This window comes from Rhipicephalus sanguineus, chromosome 1 (assembly GCF_013339695.2).
Source record: "Rhipicephalus sanguineus isolate Rsan-2018 chromosome 1, BIME_Rsan_1.4, whole genome shotgun sequence".
Lineage (NCBI taxonomy): Eukaryota > Metazoa > Arthropoda > Arachnida > Ixodida > Ixodidae > Rhipicephalus > Rhipicephalus sanguineus.
The window spans coordinates 54206459-54225656 of NC_051176.1; the positions used below are offsets into that span (position 1 = coordinate 54206459).

General features: G+C 44.7%; 1 protein-coding gene across 3 annotated transcripts in view; it reads left to right on the top strand.

Moving 5' to 3' along the window:
- Positions 1 to 290: 290 nt before the first annotated feature.
- LOC119391505 (ras-related protein Rab-14) overlaps positions 291 to 19198 on the top strand; it is a 47906-nt gene continuing 28998 nt past the window's right edge. For 2 of the 3 annotated variants that reach the window (XM_037659185.2, XM_049414380.1), the window contains exons 1-2: positions 291 to 444; positions 6286 to 6648. In XM_037659185.2, coding sequence (XP_037515113.1) covers positions 6365 to 6648 — 284 coding nt within the window. In that variant the 5' untranslated portion in view covers positions 291 to 444; positions 6286 to 6364. Of the gene's footprint in view, positions 445 to 815; positions 955 to 6285; positions 6649 to 19198 lie in introns of those variants that run through there. The other variant, XM_037659190.2, reaches the window with a different exon arrangement.

Genomic DNA, 19198 nt, shown 5'->3' on the forward strand with positions numbered 1-19198 from the left:
TGCTTGCTCTTAGAAGCTATAACACAAAACTAACCTTTTAGCGCTATTAATTCATATCTGCCCCGTTGGCTTACCGGTCCAAATAATACTAAGCAAAACGAGTGTTCGTTGCATATGTAGGTGGTTATCTCGGTTATGCTCATTGAAGAAACAAATGTTTAATTTTCTTTTAGAGTGACTGCAAAAATATCCAACCTACTAATTATTATCTTCTAGTAAAAAAAGAAATAAGCCTGGCGTTGTGATCAACTTTTTGTTTTCCTTCCTTTTTTTTTCTTCTTTGGCGCAAGCCAGCAGCAGCCTGCCGTCACCTTCGTGGTCAGTCATCTGTCGGCCATATTAGGTGTCCACCTCCGTTTCGACGATTAATAAATCGCCGTGCGATTGCACCTCGGGACTCTGCTACGTGCCCGGGGCCCGCGTTGACCGGAAACAGTCACCCAGGTGAGGTCTTAGCCGTGTGCCCGCCCCGTTCTGGTCGGGCCCGTGAGGGACGAGCGTTCCCGATTCATTCGCCCGAGCTGCGCACATCGGCCCCGCTGCTTTCTCCGCCTGTGTGTGCGAGCCAGGCTGGCCACATAGCCGAGCTTCGTGCGACTGCGTCCGCCAGTTGCTCGATCTTCGAGCTTGTGCCCTGTCCTCGGCGCTAACGTCCGTCGACTTCGCGGAGAAGAAAAAACAACAAAAGCTAAAGGCAGAAAAAAAAAAATTGCGATCGTCGCGTCGCTTTGCTCGGCCCACAGAGACCTCTTTGTTCGTCCCGTGGGAGGGGACGTCGCGAAACCGCCTGTGCGGGCAGGCAGTGCACACACGTTTCGCTTCGCACTTTAGTCCCCCCCGTGCAAAGCACCTCGTGTGTGGTGTGGCTCGCGATCGCCTCGCGAGCGACCCCCGGCGTGGCGTCTCAAACGGAACACTGCATCGGACCTTGACCGTTTCCGTCATTCCCAGCTGGTGAGTTGCCAGCTTCGGATTTTTAAGTTTTGTTTATAGCTTTGTTATTATAATTACCGGGCTAGCCCTCGCGATGTAAAAAAAATTGCGTGGCCACGTCAATCCCTCGAGAGATGAACGCCCCGCACCCGCCCCTCGATAAACCTAGCGTGTAAACTGTCTCGAGTCGTGTCTCGTTTAGCCTTTGGGACGACGACGGACTTGTCATTTGGCGGCAGCAGTCGGCACAGATGTGCTGTGGCCCGCTCTTTTGGCCGTGCCCTCGCGCGGTGTAAAGGGAACCCTTCCTATCCGGACATTGCATTTCCCGATCTGCAGTGGTAGGTGACGGTTCGCGTGTAAACTGTTTCCGCAAGCCCCCGCGCGCCGTTCGGAGGTTTTAGCCTCGGCATTTTGAGTCTTGCATGCGTCGCTTTACGGCCTTTAGCCAACTTTCCATCGCTGACGCAGCACCGATGGGGCGCTTCCATTCAGAACACTAAGGGCCGTGGTGAGCATTCGAAACCAGGCATGTGTTGTTGACGCGGTGCGCTGATTATCTTTTCGTACGCCTGTGCTGTCCCCTCCCAATTGAGACGTCGTTCGACCGATTTGTTTTCGTCCGCACGGTAGCTTTATAAAATGTTTCGTTGCTTCATGCGGATGAATTCATTAACGCTTAGTTGGCTGCAGAGATGTTTACTTGCAATCGCATATGGCCCTCAAGCGATCGAGACTTGCGCGTGATTTCGGCGGTGGTGTAGCTGCATTCTGTGCGCTCGTCTTTCCATGTGTGTTTGCATATTGGTAAGGCTTCTTCTGATATCCCCATTCAGGCGCCACGTAGTCCTGTCCGTGGAAAGAAAACAAAAAACCTAGCATCATTTGCTATTCTTTTTAAAACCAGGCAGTAGCACAACAGGGTAAAATTCTTAGATTGATTAGCCCTGCCCACAACTGCACGGGCGTTTTGGCACTGCCTAAAATTGGTCATTTGTGCAAAATACAGTGTCTGGATATCCCCAACATGTTATTGGCAAGATCAGCTGTTAATGGTGCTGTACGTTTAACATGTGCAGTCAGTTTTGCAGCACAATGCAAGCAGTATATTTCATACATCAGTGTTTTTGTGTTGGTGCTTCTGATTTTTTAATGCAACGTCGGCGTATGAAATTGTGCACACAGCATCCCCAAAATGCCCACCATGCATACAAATTTACCCGTGGAAAAGGGAAAAATATCGCAGTAAAACATATTTTTTTTGTAGCTTATTAACTTGTAAATGTAGCAGTTTGACTTTGTGGGGCATCTTCTTAACTAGTTAACTGGTGTCCACATTTTACAGCGGAAGTTGCACTGTTTTTGCCTGATTTCTTTCATGCATGTTTATAAAAATTCTATTACCTCTTGGTGATTTTGAAGTAAATGCATTGTTTTTCTGTTCTGTAGGTTGTTTTACAAGCACTGTCATTTAACAGTGCAAGTATCAAATAACAGTGCATTTTGTATCAAATGCTACCCTGTCCTCCAAAGTCCATGTTCTGCATTATTTGCTCCTATCAGTTTTGTTAGTGAGAAATACCAAGATTCCATCGCTAATTGATGATGTGCTATGAAAAGTGTGGTAGTTGGTGGCCACACTAATAAAAAAAAAATACACTGTCATCATCTTGCATTTAGTGGTGCTTATGGTGACTAAAAATCATTCTGCATTGTCATGGTGGAATGTTGGCAGGCATTTGGGCAACTTGCATAGCTTGGCTTCGTTCAATTTTCACGTATTAAAATATTTTCTCTCTACTTCATTAAGGAACAGCCTGATAGAGTAAGCATATGCCATACAGCCTCTTTGTAGCCGTTCATTGTCAGCACTGTTAGAAAAAAAAATTTCTGTTTGATACTGTAGTGGCTTGTGACTCTTTTCGGCTGCTCTGTATCGCCCTGCCCCCCTATTTTTTTACACTTCTTGCGTATGTTGCTTTCCCTTTTGTAACAGCTGTGCTACAAGGTTTGCAAATGCACTGGGCCTCGCTGTGTAACCTATTTTATGTGGCAACATTTTTGTCCCATATTTGGCTGCTCCTGTCGAAATCTTGGATCGTATTTTGGTGTACAGTGGTTTATTCATTTGGTACAGGCGTTGCTGATTAAAAATCTCGTACCTTCTCACCTGTGGGTACGCAAATAGTCCAGCATTCAATTGCTGGCCTATTGTGCAACTATGTATATCAATGTGCCAGCATCAGTGCACTGAGTGACCAGAGTTTTTTGCAATTCTTGACATAGCACCCATCACAAATGTGTCTTCATTTCCCCGTGACATGGCTCATCATGGGACAGGGACCTTGCACTCACAACTGTGTGATTAGTATTGCTCTCTTGCCTTTTTTGTGGGTTGTGTTGAGGCATTCGTCAGTCTATTCTTTCATATCATCCATTATCTCATTGCAGAATGCTGGGCCCAGGTTATCATTGTTATCACATTCCCACTTGCTTGTTTTCTCCCTTTGGAAACTCTGATTATGGTTTGGTTTGCCTGTGGTGATAGCATGTTGCCACTGTTATTCTGTATTGTTCCCAATGTACACTAGTGTCCTTGCTGGTCGTTATTAATTTTTTATGCACGAGTCTGCATGGCTGATGTTTGCCAAAGAAAAGTGCAATTAATTTTCCACCTCTCCCGAAGGAAATTCTTCTCTTTTTTTTACCATTTGTTTATTTCTAAAAAGCAGTTTCACACACTTTGTTTTGGGTTTCTTGCTAGCTTAGACACACTGTGGATTAGCATGGGCGTATAGCTACACTTCCCTCTGAGAAAGGAGTGTGTCGATAGCGCATTCCTCCTGTGCATAATAATTGCCCTGTGTTGAGGGACCTTGCCATTGGCTGTTTGCACAGCGCGCCTAAAATTCAGGCCCTACAGGTGTGGTGGCAAGCAAGAGGATGCAGGTTGTGGTTTATGCCTACCAAACTGGCCGTTATTCTGGTTTGGATCGCATCGAGGAGAGCCGCTTCACAGAAATGCATGCTGTCTGGCTGCAGTGGGGAAGCTGCAGAAGAATGCAGCTTCCCCACTTTTCGTTGCAACAGAAGAATGCAGATGTGTTGTGCTGACCGGGCTCCATTCTCGTTGCAGGGGAATTTGATTGTGTCTAACATTCAGTTGCTTAATAACTACCAGTGGACAAATATAGTAAAACCATTTGTTAAAGTGACAGTAAACAGAAAATGATATTTCATCATCAACGCTCTCTGGAAAGAAAACATCAATGATATCTCAACAAATTTACTGCAATTCTGATGGCGTGCTTCTACTAGCGTACAAAACATATGCGCAGATCTTGTAGGAGTAAAGAAATCCTTATGTTTTTGTCCCAGAAAAATATTTGCAGTATAAATTATTTTTGCCCCTTTAACCTATATAATTGCCATGGAAATTGCGAGTGTTTTTGCGAAGGCATCCGAGGTCAGCCTTGCTCGCTCAGGAATTCAACAACCAGAAACGTATAGTCGCAGTTAGAAGCAGACAGAAGCAAATTTCCCTACAGCTCTGATAAACAGTGCTATAGAATTGCAGGGACAACTTTCTGACAACTACAACTTGTAGAATTTAAACAACAGCTCTATTTCTAAGCTGTCGTCGGACAGCATGCCTCGCTTCTGAAGGAGTGTGTCTGCAGCTATGGTAAATAGGTGCTCAACAAACGCATTAGATGATAACTCCTATTGCCAACACCTGGCAGACCGATAGCAGTCCGCCGCTAAGACACAAGGATAGGTCTTGGAATGTGACACCTTTGAGATGGAATAAAAGGAAACGAGTAACGTGACACCTCACGTTACCGAAAAATACTACATTACTAAATTACCAAAAAAAGGAACTCGTTGCCGCCAACACTGTGTATGGTAGCCATATGTCCATGAATGTTCACACCAGCTTTCTAAAAAATGTTGGAATAGGTTTTTCAAATTATGGTTGTATGAAACATTTAGCAGCTGAAGTAATACTGAAAGACGAGCTAGTTGGTATGAGTGCATGGTAACTTATTTTAGCGCACACTGACACACGGACACAGAAAAGAAGGGTACACCACAAGCGCTCAACTGAAGGTTTTATTCAGAAAAGGAACATATATATATCAAAGTAGTCACCCTCTGCCCATGCGCACCGTCGTAGTTTCAAATCTATGTCATCGTACCGTACGGTACGATGACATGGATTTGAAACTACGACGGTGCGCATGGGCAGAGGGTGACTACTTTGATATATATATGTTCCTTTTCTGAATAAAACCTTCAGTTGAGGTACGATGACATGGATTTGAAACTACGACGGTGCGCATGGGCAGAGGGTGACTACTTTGATATATATATGTTCCTTTTCTGAATAAAACCTTCAGTTGAAGCGCTTGTGGTGTACCCTTCTTTTCTGTGTCCGTGTGTCAGTGTGCGCTAAAATAAGTTACGATTTAGCAGCTTTCTAGTTAGTTTTCTCTTGATTTAGTGAGGCACGAATTTCAAAACGTCTGCAGTTAATTTCCAACTACTTGTGTGCTGCAGTGAAAATTGCTGCATGTGTCATCACATACTGTGCACATTGCCAGATGCCTTTGATTCTGTCCATCGGAAACCTCATTGAAACCATGTGGTCAAAACAATGTTGTTTACAATTCCTGTGCTGCAACACTGGACTGCTTGTAAAGAAAAAGAAATACTGATTCTATCGTTCCCTGTGTATGGTTCCATGAAGCACTTCAGTGCCAGCTAGTTATGCACTGACCGTAACTTGATTTCACTCTACGCACTATTGCCAAAGGAGTGATTTTTGCTTTTTGAATAGGTAGGCCAGTAACGAAGGAAAATCTCTTCATTCAGATTTCCTCATAGAGGCGAAAATAAAAATATTCTTTTTCTAGCATGGGGTAACCTTGAGCCATGCATACTAGACAAGGGAAGGTTTTGCACTCCTCTTGAGCATGCGTCCTGTGTACAAAATTGTTGCACCACAACATGGCAGGGTGCCAATGCGTGATTAAAAATATCAGTTTCTCAGTGTATACTTATGTTTGTGGATACATGTGTGCCTGTTCTCATGCTCCATTACTGTTTGGTGAATTATTTGCCGAACATTGATGCGTGAGGGTGGGAATGTTTATTGCACTTCCTAAAGCTTTTTGTAAAGAAAATGTCTTTTTTATGTATAAAGACATTTCTATTTCGTTGTTTTAAAATGCCAAGTTGTCCTTTGGCAGTTCAGTCACTGTGTGCAAGTGTTTGACTAGAGAACAGTGTGGGCCATCAGTTCTGTGCTGCTTCCTCATCTGCGCTAACACATCCAATGAATGTATGCAGGTAACCCATCAAGTGGGAAAGTGACAGATAGCGCGTTAAAAAGCAGCAGCCTAAAGCAGCCACCACCACAGCCAGCAGGATGACTGCGGGGCCATACAACTACTCCTACATCTTCAAGTACATCATAATTGGTGACATGGGCGTGGGCAAGTCATGCCTGCTGCACCAGTTCACTGAAAAGAAGTTCATGGCCGACTGTCCGCACACCATCGGCGTCGAGTTTGGCACGCGCATCATCGAGGTGTGTGGTCAGAAGATCAAGCTCCAGATCTGGGACACGGCCGGCCAGGAGCGCTTCCGTGCTGTCACACGCTCCTACTACCGCGGCGCCGCTGGAGCACTCATGGTCTACGACATCACCAGGTGCCCAAGATTGTACAGTGCGGTTTGCACTGTGCACTTCTGTGTGAAAAGTTCTTGGGTTTGGGGGTGTGGGGCTAATAATGGCTTGACCAAAGCTTACTGGCCTTGGGTGTGTGCAGTGACCCGCCATCGTGGCTTAGCAACTTGGGCGTTGTACTGCTAAGCACGATGTTGATGGTGGCAAACAGTAGGAACAGCTGTCTACTTGGATATAGGTGCACGGTAAAGAACCACAGGTGGTCAGAATTAATAAGGAGTCTCCCACTACAGCTTGCTCACAATCATGGCCTTGTTTTGGCTCTCACAGCCCCAGAACATTTTTTGGGTGTGCAGGGGAGCTCACTTGATACTTTCAGCTTTCTGTAAAACTTATCGAGAGTGATATGAACAAGTTGTCTTTGCCCTCTAAACCTATGGAGTGCAAGCGATGGCATTGTGAGCTTCAGTGTGCAGACTGGAGTCCACATTAGGCCACCCTTAAGTGGACATTTAAAAAAGGAGCTGGGTTGTACCCTTGCAAACGCAGGTAACATGCACATTGTGTGAGCATGGCAATGTTTTTGGTGGCACATGCAAAATGAGACAAAGTGAGATGTTCACGCATACAGCGCTGACTGCGATGAAATGCTTAGTAAAAATATTCAGGTGTAGGGTTCAAAGGAGGCCTGGTGTGGTCGAACAAGGAATGTTCAATGGAGCCTACATTTGAACAAAGGGGATTTCATAAGGGCAAAAGACTGGTCCCCTTGTTGAAATGTTGGCTCTGGCAACAATTTTTTTTACCTTTTTTTTTTCTTCTGCTTCACCAAGATCCGGGAATACCGTCGATCGTGTGTTACAAATCATCATCATTATGTTCAGGGATTTTCCTTTTGTGTGGTAATGCGGGGCTTTCTTAATAGCCATTAAAAAGCTGCTCATTCCTTTTCCAGAGAGCTGCGCAGAAGAGTTGCTCACATGTATGGCAGCGCAGCAAAATATTTTGTACTTTTGGGAAGGTTAGCATAGTAATCATAACACTGCCAGTGGATTGCTAGGTTATCAGACATATAGTGGTTTTTCCTGAATTACAGTTGCAGGTTGAATGCACCCCCCCCCCTTCCAAGAAAATGGCAATGATCTTCCCATTATGATTTGATACAAAAATGGGGACCTTGTTCGCGACATTGACAACAACCAGCTGGAGCCATTGTCATCGCAAGCAGTATGTTGGTGGTGAAAAATTGTTTTCATTGTTAAAACTCTTTAAGCAATGTTATTTTACAGGCCAACTCTGGAGCCACATAGCTTTATGGTATTCTAGAGACCTGAATAGATTGCACGGCAAGTACGGGCTAAGGTATTATTAGAAAGAGCTATATTTTATTAAAATGTCACCGGCGCGTCCTTGAAACCGAAATTAGCATAGCCTAGTCCATCCAGTAGCTGTAAACAATACACCATACCACAGAACAAACTAGCTAATACATTCACTCCGTTATGCTTGACATATTGAGACTGTCTGAAAGAGTGTGCTGCGCTTTGTAACTTTTTCTTAGTAAACGGAGCTGTTAATCTAACCATATTTTTCTCATTCCTTGAGATTCTATTTAATGAGATTCTACTGAACAGTTTCTTGTTTGCTGCATTGTAATTATGTCACTTGCATTTCTTGAACAGTAACTTGGCAATCAAACTGTTGAGCTCATTGGATTGGGACATGCCTGCTCATGCTGCCCAATCTTTTTGTGTGAATTCAGCGACAACATATATAAGTTCGAAAAAAGTATAGATGGGCCTGTGAATACGGTGGGACGAAATGGAGCTTTGTGATGGCAGTATGTCACAATGGAAGAGCATGGGCCTAATGTTACAGATTCAAGTACATTTCTTTAGGAACAAAAAGAAAAAGGATGGGGCTGCCGCTAGGAGAAACTACATCAAGTAGCTTGACGGGCTGAAGACTTATTTCTCAGAAACTTGTCTGCCTAATATTGCAGTGATGCCTGTTGCTGCGGTGGCCTCTCTCCCTTTAAAAGTAGTCTGACTGCAGAGGGCTTAGCAGCTGACAGGCAGCACTTCAGTGACCATTTCTTGGTCGTTAGGTTCATTTAGAATTCACTTTCTTAAACAGGATTTGTTTTCAGCTGATCTTGCAGCTGTGGCCTCACTAAAATGTGAACTAGGCTGCTAAATATGACCCAATGGCCAAAAGTGACTGGCACTTGTGAACAAGGTTCACAAGCGCTTGTGAACAAGAATTGGGATAGAATAATGACATTATCCTGATTCTTGGTTAATATACAGTTGATTCCAGATATATCAAACTCTGATATATCGAATTATTGGCTATGTTGAACAGTTGAGAAATCCCCTTGAACTTCTCATGCAAAAGTATGGGGCTGGTGCACACTTATATCAAACCCTAGCATGGCGAAACATTCCATATATCAAACGCCGCGCCAATGCCCAGAAAGTTCATTTTCCCCAACAAATATTGGTCATTTTTCGGCCTCGTTTCAAGAAGTTCCAATCCCTCTTTGCGCGCAGGTGTCGGAAAGGCGGTTTTCATTCCAGTGCGTTGCTCTGGCTGGTTGCATTGATTGGCAAACTCGCTCATGAGTAGACTCACTCGTGCTCACTCAGACTCTGATCGGGCCATGAGTCTGAGTGCGTCCGGGGGAGTAATAATTTGGTGAGTTTGAGTCCGAGTTGTCTGGTCGAAAAAAAAATTTTAGTGAGTCCGAGTGAGTCTGGTTGAGGAAAATATTAGTGAGCCTGAGTCCAAGTGAGCCTTATGCGCAAAATATATTACTTGAATGAGTCTGAGTGAGCTCCACTTCTTTTGCCAACCTATGGTCCTATCTATTCATCTTTAGCATTACTATATCAGCTTGATATCAGCTCACGTTTATACTCGCTCTACTCACCATATTTCACCACTCTAGCGTTCATACGCCATCTCAATATTTATTGTTGAGAGGCTTGAGTTAAGGGCGGGGTTGCCTTGACCTCCACCCCCGCAAATTCTTTCACGGGAAGTTCTCGATAAAAATATCTCGTGTGAGTCGCGTCTTTCATAAAAATGTCCTCATGGGATTGCAACCACTGATAACTCGTACCTGAACGTGCGAGATCAAAAGGTGCCACGTAGAGCACCAATTATGTGAGATATTGGGGTGAAAGAGCATTGACAGCATGATCGAAAAAGCAAATTTAACGCTAATGCATTCATTCAGACTCTGATCTCACTCAGACTCTGATCGAGCCGTGAGCCTGAGTGAGTCTGGGTGGGTAATATTTCCGCGAGTTTCAGTCGGAGCGAGTCCGGTTGAGAAACCTTTTAGTGAGTCGGAGTTCAAGTGAGTTCGGTTGAGGAATATATTAGTGAGTCTAGGTCCAACTGAGTCCTAGGCTCAAAATATATTTCTTGAGTGAGTCTGAGTGAGCTCCACTTCTTTTACCAACCTATAGTTGGTTACGCAGCACTTATGAGTGCACCGGCTTGTTTGATGCGCGATCTGTAGATTGTAACACGCGGCTATAATGTGCTTCAAAGAGACTGATTGTCGAGGGCACCAAAATTAGATGAATACGAAGTGACTCTGCAGCCTAGTTGCAATGTTCACATTCTCTTCCTTGTTCGCTCACACACGATGGCATGCGAGCCCCAAAAGCATGGCCTTTGAGATCTGGAACCTCATGCCGTATTTTTGGCATTTTCGGCTATCAAGCACAAATCTCGGAGGCTACGCTTTTTCTTGCTTTTCGTGCCAAAGCAGCGACTGCCTGCTAAAGCCACAAATGCCATCACCAAGATGTCGAAGGTGAAGACTTGTTTTGTGTTTTTTTTGTGTGTGTGTGTGGGGGGGGGGGGGGGGGCAGCATTGTCTCTTGCGGCGTTGTGGACTTGTATACTTCTCGATTGGTTCCTGATAAATCCTCAATCGGGAGTTTGATCAGCTCGTAGCGATAAAAATCTTGACTTGTACTTGGAACAGTGTCAAGCAAAGCACAGTCACGTGTTTCTTTGCGGGCTTTGGTGCCAGGTGACTACTTTGGGTGCATCGTGACTGCTGACAATGGCATGTGGTGCCTTAGTGAATTTTCCGACTTATTAGCATTTCTGGGCGCCATTTCTGACGGGGGTACAGCAAGCGAATTCATTGGTGCAGATGATGACGTAGCTGTTTCTGACTGCACCGCAGAAGTGGACCCAAGCAGTGATGAAGATGCTAATGCCGCCACTAAACAACCTTTTACCGCGCTCCAAAGCTTGCATCGGCGTTCAGAGTCATTCACTGCTGTTGTGGTGCAATGGAAAGGCGCTGAATTTGCTTATTTGCAAAGCTTCAATGATATTGAGGATGACTTGATGAACTTGATGGTGCACAAGAAGCAAGACATGTTTACAGACTATTTTCATGTGAAATAAAGTAGGGTAACTTGCAAAGGAAGAAGTCACCTTGTTCTTTAGCATATTGTGAGCAATTTGGCATGTTAGCACTTGTTACAATTTCTGAAAACAGTTTTCAGACTGGGAATGAATAAATATAAGTAGGGGTGTGCGAATATCAAATTTTTCGAATACGAATCGAATACAAATATCCACCTTCGAATATCGAATCGAATATCGAATATCAAAGGAAAAATGCCTCCACAGTAACAATATTTTAAATGCGAAGCATTTCTTAGCGAACTTCTGCGACTTTGAGCGTATCTATCTATCTATCTATCTATCTACCTATCTATCTATCTATCTATCTATCTATCCATCTAGCCGCCTACGACCTTGTGCTCTCCTGGCCGTTTCGTTAATCGGATGTATACCAAAATTGGTGTGTCATAACATGGCCTTATTGCAAACATAAATGACAGGTCATATCGTGAAAATCGTGACACGCATGACATGAACAGCATGATTTACATTCCACGGCCTTTGGGCTCCCTGGCCGTTCCGTTAATCGGATGTGTACCAAAATTGGTGTGTCATAACATGGCCTTATCCCGAACATAAATGACAGGTCATATCATGAAAATCATGACACGCATGTCATGAACAGCATGATTTACATTCCACGGCCTTTGGGCTCTTGCGGCCGTTCCGTTAATTTCATATATACCAAAATTGGTACGGCGGGACAAGAGTTCATGACGAACATAATGACAGGTCCTAACATGCAAATCATGAAGCGCATGTCATGTGCAGCATGATTTACATGACATGGTCCCGGGGCGCTCGCGGCCGTTGAAATGAAGGGATACATACGAAAACTGGTATGACGAGACATTTCTGTATGACGAACATAACTGACACGTGGTAACATGAAAATCATGATATGCATGTCATGTATGACATGATTTACATGCCGCGCTCATGGCGCACTCGCGGCCGTTTCGCTAGATTGATATGCACCAAAATTGGTACTGTGCGATGTGACTTTATGAAGAACATGAATAACAGGTGGTAGCATGAAAACCATGACATCCATGACATGTATGTCATGATTTACATGCCACGCTCATGGTGCATTCGCGTCCGTTTCGCTTGCGTGATATACACCAAAATTGGTGTTACGCGACACGACAGTATGACGAACGTAAGTGAGACGTGGTAGCATGAAAATCATGACATGCAAGTCATGTACGACCTGATTTACATGCCACGCTCATGATGCGCTAGCGGCAGTTTCAGTAGATTGACATACACCAAAATTGGTATTGCGTGACGCGACTGCATGACGAACGTAAATGAGAGGTGGTAACATGGAAATCACGACATGCAGGTTATGTATGTCATGATTTACATGCCGCGCTCATTGTGCATTCCCGGCCGTTTCGCTAGCTTGGTATACACCAAAATTGGTATTGCGCGACGCCACTGTATGACGAACGTAAATGAAAGGTGGTAACATGATAATCATGACATGCATGAAATGTACGACATGATTTACATGCCGTGCTCATGGCGCACTCGTGGCCGTTTCGCTAGATTGATATGCACCAAAATTGGTACTGCGCGATGTGACTGTATGAAGAACATCAATAACAGGTGAGGGAAAGCAGATTATTTTTCAAGGGCTCGTTTATCTTTGTTAGACACAATATTAATGAGAACTAACAGACAATAACGCCAAGGAAAGTACAGGGGGTGTTATCTGTAGTATTTAGAATATAAATGTGAAGAAAGTAAAGTGGACGAAAAGATGACTTGCCGCCGGCAGGGACCGAACCTGCGAAGGTCGCAGGTTCGGTCCCTGCCGGCGGCAGACTTAATGCCTTCAGGTAGTATGCGAGGGATTATTGGTCAGCTGCCAGCTCGTAAAAAGATCACGTGCTACGTGACGCCAACAGGCAAAAAAAGAATGTTACACACTCGCCGCCATGGCTGCGATTGGCGCTCACTAACACTCCTAGGTTTAAATCAACATATATACCCCAGAAAGTGGACGGGAGGATGACCGCAGCCGTAGCTCAGTGGTAGAGCATCGGACGCGTTATTCGAAGGTCGCAGGTTCGGTCCCTGCCGGCGGCAAGTCATCTTTTCGTCCACTTTACTTTCTTCACATTTATATTCTAAATACTACAGATAACACCCCCTGTACTTTCCTTGGCGTTATTGTCTGTTAGTTCTCATTAATCAATAAGAGGTGGTAACATGACAACTATGACATGCATGCCATGTATGTCATGACTTACATGCCACGCTCATGGTCCATTCGCGGCCGTTTCGATAACTTGATATACACCAAAACTGGTATTGCGCGATGTGACTGTATGATGAACATTAGTGACAGGTGGTAACATGAAAAACCATAATATTCATGTCATGTATAGCATGATTTACATGCTCTACTCATGGTGCACTCGCGGCCATTTCGCTCCTTTGATATACACCAAAATTGGTATTGCGTGATGTGACTGTATGACGAACATAAATGAGAGGTCTTAACATGCGAATCATGTTATGCATGTCATGTACGGTATGATTTACATGCCACTGTCATGGTGCGCTTCCGGCCGTTTTGTTAACGGGATACATACCCAAATTGGTATGGCATGACACGAGTGCGTGAAGAACATAAACGACAGGTCATGCATTTATATACCCAAATATGCGTTTCACTGTCATGGTGTACTCTAGACTGTGCATGCATGAGTGCATGGCAAACATGCGATATATGGTGGACTAGATGCCATGGCATGAATGATTTCATTTGGCTCAAAGACAAACAAGGCGATGCGTGCAGCTCTTTGCTGACTGCTTCGCATTACATCGATTCCCCGTGGGATCTGCCGAATTTTTTTTTATTTAACATGCAGCTATTTAAAAAAAAAGCATTAACAGCCTGACTGGCAACACAGCATACGCTGCTATCACCAGAACACAATGTCCAGGCTAGCACAATGCACATCACAACACAAGCAAATATCACGGCACAATGAACGTAATGACTAGATCTTATCATGAAGAAATATGAGTTGCTCCACGTGATCAGGCAGCAGGCGCTACCTTGTAACAGAGGCAACCCCCCACCCACCCCCTGCCACTGAAAATGCACGCTCGCTTGGAACAGAAGTGGCTGGTATAGGGAGTTACGTGGGGCAAAGCTTTGCCAGACTGGGGTGTCTGAAGGCGCCTACAGTCCGCCACCAGTCACGTGGGCCACTGTCTTTCTTCAGAAGTGGTCCCGCATAGTGAACGAGTGGTAGTGCGGCACGTTACGGCCGCATAATATTGAAAATGTACGGTTACATGATCGCCAACAGTGCTGCACGTCGGAGATGCACCAGCAATAAATCATACGCATTGGGGCGCTCGTCGCAGGCAGATATCGTCTACTAACGATGTGTATCGCTCCTCTCGGCAACGTTTTTAGCGATACGAACGCAGCAGAAATGTGGAAGACGAGTTATTTTATGCGTGATAATCGAATCGCATATTCGAATTTTTCGAATAATCGAAGTTGTCGAATATTCGAAACTTTTTGAATACATGATTTTCGAATCGAATACGAATATTTCTAATGTAATATTCGACGAATATTCGAAACTTTCGAATATTCGCACACCCCTAAATATAAGCCTTAAGTGCGCATATTTTTTATTTCGAATTATCAATATATCGAACTATTTCGCACTTCCCTTGGAGTTCGATGTATCCGGGATAGACTATAATGCCAAATGTGCCTATTTGTCCTGGAGGCTCCCGATTTCTGATCTGTCCTTCCGATTGTATGAGCATGGCCATAAATCTCCCGATAAACTGCCTCAATTCAATTCTTAAAAAATCAAACCAAACCAAATCGGGTCACACAGCACAGCCACATCACGATGGTGAATATGAGCTGGGTGGCTAGCCGATGTCGAGCTTGAATCCAAGCAATTTGAGTGCAGGGAGTGTATAGGTGTAACATGTACATCACGGAGGAAAAAATAAACTATGAAAGAGCATTGCACCTACACAGCCTGCCTTGGTAAGCGAACGCTCCATGAAGCCTCGTTGGCCCAACACATTACCTCTGAGAAGCAGTGTGTTGGCCTGTTGGCCAAGTACTTTTGTGCGTCTGCACTAGGCAGTAATATTAATTGTTGTGGTTTTTATGTACCAAAACCGCGATATGATTGAGAAACGCCATGGTTGAAGGCTCCAGAAATTTCTACCACCTCGGGTTCTTTAACGTGCACCTAAATCTAAGCACACAGGCCTCTAGCATTTGCCTCCATCGTAATGCGGCTGCCGAGGCTGAGACCTGATCCCGCAATATTTGGGGCCAGCAGTCGACCACCATAACCACCGCCATGGGTGTCTGCATAAGCTGTTGTCATAGCTTTGTCTGCACTGAATGCGTGCATTTACACGAGTATCACATGTTGGGCCAACACTTGTTTTCTGTCTTCAATTGTATGTGTTGCGCTCCCTTCAAAGTTTTCTTACCTCTATGTTTCATGCGTGACAGTGCTGTAGCGTCGCAGCCGCTGAGCGGCACCGTGAGGCACAGATGCGGCTTTGTTTCACATGCACCACTTTTGTACCTAGCCACTGTAGCTTTGACACCTGCCGCTGTGATGCACTTTACTGAGAGGAAGCAATCTTTAGTTGTCTGTGAAACGAAATTGCAAATTTCATGCTGCGTGCAGCGCTATATTTCGCTGATATCTTCACAGGAGGCTTGACTGCTGATCAGCAGCAATTTCCAAGTATGTTCAAAATTAAGGCAGCTTTGCACTAGTGGTGCCAAGCCTGAATGAAGTGTGGAACTGTGCGGCCTTCCTTGTTTCTCTTTATTTTAAATGTGAAGCATTTCTTAGCGAACCTTAGGCACTTCGAGCGTTTCTATCTATCTGTCTATCTATCTATCTATCCGCCTACATCTGTGTGCTCTCGTGATCGCCTCAACTTGGTGTAGACCAAAATTGGCATGGGAGGGTAAGAGGATTTGACAAATATGGTCGTCTGGTCATGACATGAAGAACGTGAAAATCCTGCTGCATACGTCGTCAAACCCTTTCCTCCAGACACGTGTGGCACATGCCTGTTTACCACAGGTCGCGGTGTACGGATATGCGCCACAGGTGGTTGAGAGTTTATATCTACCCAGGAACGGCGAGAACAGACATTGGTAATTTTAATGTGAGAGCATTAAGAAAAACTGGCCTCGGCCGCGTTGACCCGATGAATGCAAACAAAAAGAATTGGGATCTCAGCAGGAATTGAACCCAATCATTCTGCGTGGCGGTCAGCTATACTATCACGGAGCCTGCTTTGGAACTTAGAAACTGTTGGAAAAACACCCTATGCTGGCGTAATGTCGATGCAACGTCAATTGCGGTTGTGGTGCTGGCTATCTAATTTTAGAACAAAGCGATAATGCTACAGATCTACTCCTACCATACAGGCGCCATGTCAGGTTAGGTTCTGTGGTTCCAGTGTTGGCTCCGCTTTTACAGCAGTCTAATAAACATTACATTTGGATTCTATATTCAGCAAGCTATGTTCAAGCGTTGCTCGACCCCGGAGGAATGTATCAACGAAAGTTACATATGATATTCACACCATTGCACTGTATGGAGGCGAAAATGTTTGAGGCCCGTGTACTTAGATTTAGGTGCACGTTAAAGAACCCCAGGAGGTCGAAATTTCCGGAGCCCTCCACTACGGCGTCTCTCATAATCATATCGTGGTTTTGGGACGTTAAACCCCAGATATTATTATTATTATTACCATTGCACTGTAATGTGAACTTTGTTTCGATAATAGTGACGTATGTGCTCTAACGTTAGTGCTGACATTACGTTACGCCTAAGTTACCCTTTAAATTCCAGTGTTGTCGACGTGCCTAGTAAGCCCACAGTGTGCACACTACTAAATTTACAAAAACACGTCGATCCACCTCGTAACGCTTGCCTCAAAGTCATAAAATACAGCATAGAAGTACTCGCTGACTGCTTTACATGAAACAGATTTCCAGAAGGAGTGGGATCTGCTGAATATTTTCTTTCTGTTTCTATCTTTTTATTATTGTTTCCATTTCTTTCTCTTTCTTTGATTCTTTCTATTTATCTCTTTCTCTGTTTATTTTTTTCTTTCCTTTCTTCCTCTCACTTTTTTTCTTTCTCTCTCTCTCTGTGTGCTCATCCTGCCGCCTATCAGAGTTATTGCATTCTACACCGGAGAAAAATCGACGCACGTGTTCAGGGAGCGAAGCAGAAGATGAAGAGGACAAAGAGAGCGCGTGCTGGTTTATGATGATGATAAATTTTTGTTCACGACTAACGGGAGTTTCTCCGAGCTTAAACAGCTCCTCTTTTAAAAAGCGTTCCAGGCCCTCTTTGATGTAACCATTTAAGGTCATGATGAATCTCTTAGGCTAGACAAATCACAGGCACTGCCTGAAACGGTTTTTGTCAGGCCTCCTCCTTACCCGTGACGAATCTCCCAATTTTAGAAGTCCCCTAGATTTGCAGGTAATGTAATACCTTTTACTCCCCCCTTTTTCAAACCGCATAATATGAATGGTCGCCACCGTGGCTCAGTGATTACGGTGCTCGCCTGCTGACCCAAAGACACGGGTTCAATCCTGTCCGCGGTGGTTGCATTTCGATAAGAGGCAAAATGCTAGGGGGCCATGTGCTGTGCAATGTCAGTGCAAGGTAAAGAACTCCAGGGGCTCAAAATTATTCGTGGTCCTCCGCTACGTCGTTTCTCATAGCCCGAGTCGCTTTGGGATTTTAAACCCCATAAACCTAAGAACCACCTATCAAACCGCGTAAAGCATACAGAAAGCACTGGTTGTTAACATGAAAAGATGCTGTAACTATTGGTACTTCCTATTGAGTGTCACTGTACTCTAGTGTCAAGAATTATTGTACTAAATGTATTCGTACTCGCTTGCCATGAAATTTTAAAAGGCTTCTCGCCAGCCTCTGAAAATACAAAAAACGAGCGCGTTATTCTCTCCTGGCGTTTCTCTTCTTTCTTGCGTACTTCGTGACGCAGGAACTGGGATTCACGTGACATCATTACAGTACATGCTCTCGATTGGTCCATATACGCAAAATATCAGATGTGAATTGTCTCCTGCACTGCTTTGCCATGCAGCCGCCCACTCGTTCTTCCTTCTCTCGCATGACTATCGGGCGCAATCAACTGATTTCACTTCATTTTGTGTATTTTCGACTGCACATTTGGAGATAACAGCATGTAGCCGACAAGCGTGAAATCTTGATAGGCCCCATGCTTAGCGCTGGCATTGTACAGGTGCTTTTAAGAAATAAGTGGCAAGGAGGAGATATATCCTGTAGGAAGGGTAGTGAAGGTGACCACTCCCTTGTCTTTGAACTCAGGGTGGTGAGGGGCCCTTTAAAAGCCGCTTGTCCCACTGTGGTAGGTCGTTGTTGATGGCATTCTTTTACTGAGCATGTGGTCATATGCTGGATTCTTCGATGTGACAACTTTATTCCAAGGGGGTGGACAGCACTATGTTTCTGTGGTTTATATTTAGGCGCACACTTGAGAACCTCACGATGAAAATGTAATTTGGTGTCTTCAGCTGGAGTGTCTTTCATGGCAGAAGTGCTGCTTTAAAGGGATACTGAGCAAAAATTTGAAACTTGCATTCGACTCGGACGACATGACTGTTCCTATAAACAGCGTTTATTTCACGTAATTTCGAGCAGTTGGACGAATTTTTAGTGGATTGTGAGAGCGCGGCGGCTGCATGCCAGTGTGCTTGTCGACGGTCGTGACGTCGAATGCTCCAGCAAGAGGGGGGCTACCGGCACGCTCTCTCCTGCCCTGCCACCTTCCCTTTCTCCACATCTCCTCTCAAGAACACCTTCCCGACCGTGAGAACACGTTTTGAGAGAGACGCGCGGCAGCGGGTGGCGGCTTGAGATGTCAATTGGTAAGCGATTTTGCAGCGAGCACGGTTGGCGAGTCAGTATCCGACGAGTTTCGCGTCACTTCCTCTCTAGTTCGCGGCGCGGCCGCTAGACGCGCCAATTTGCGAAAAATGCATTAAATTCATTATTTTCTGCTAGTCTCTGGCTCAAATGAAGGTTGTTTCAA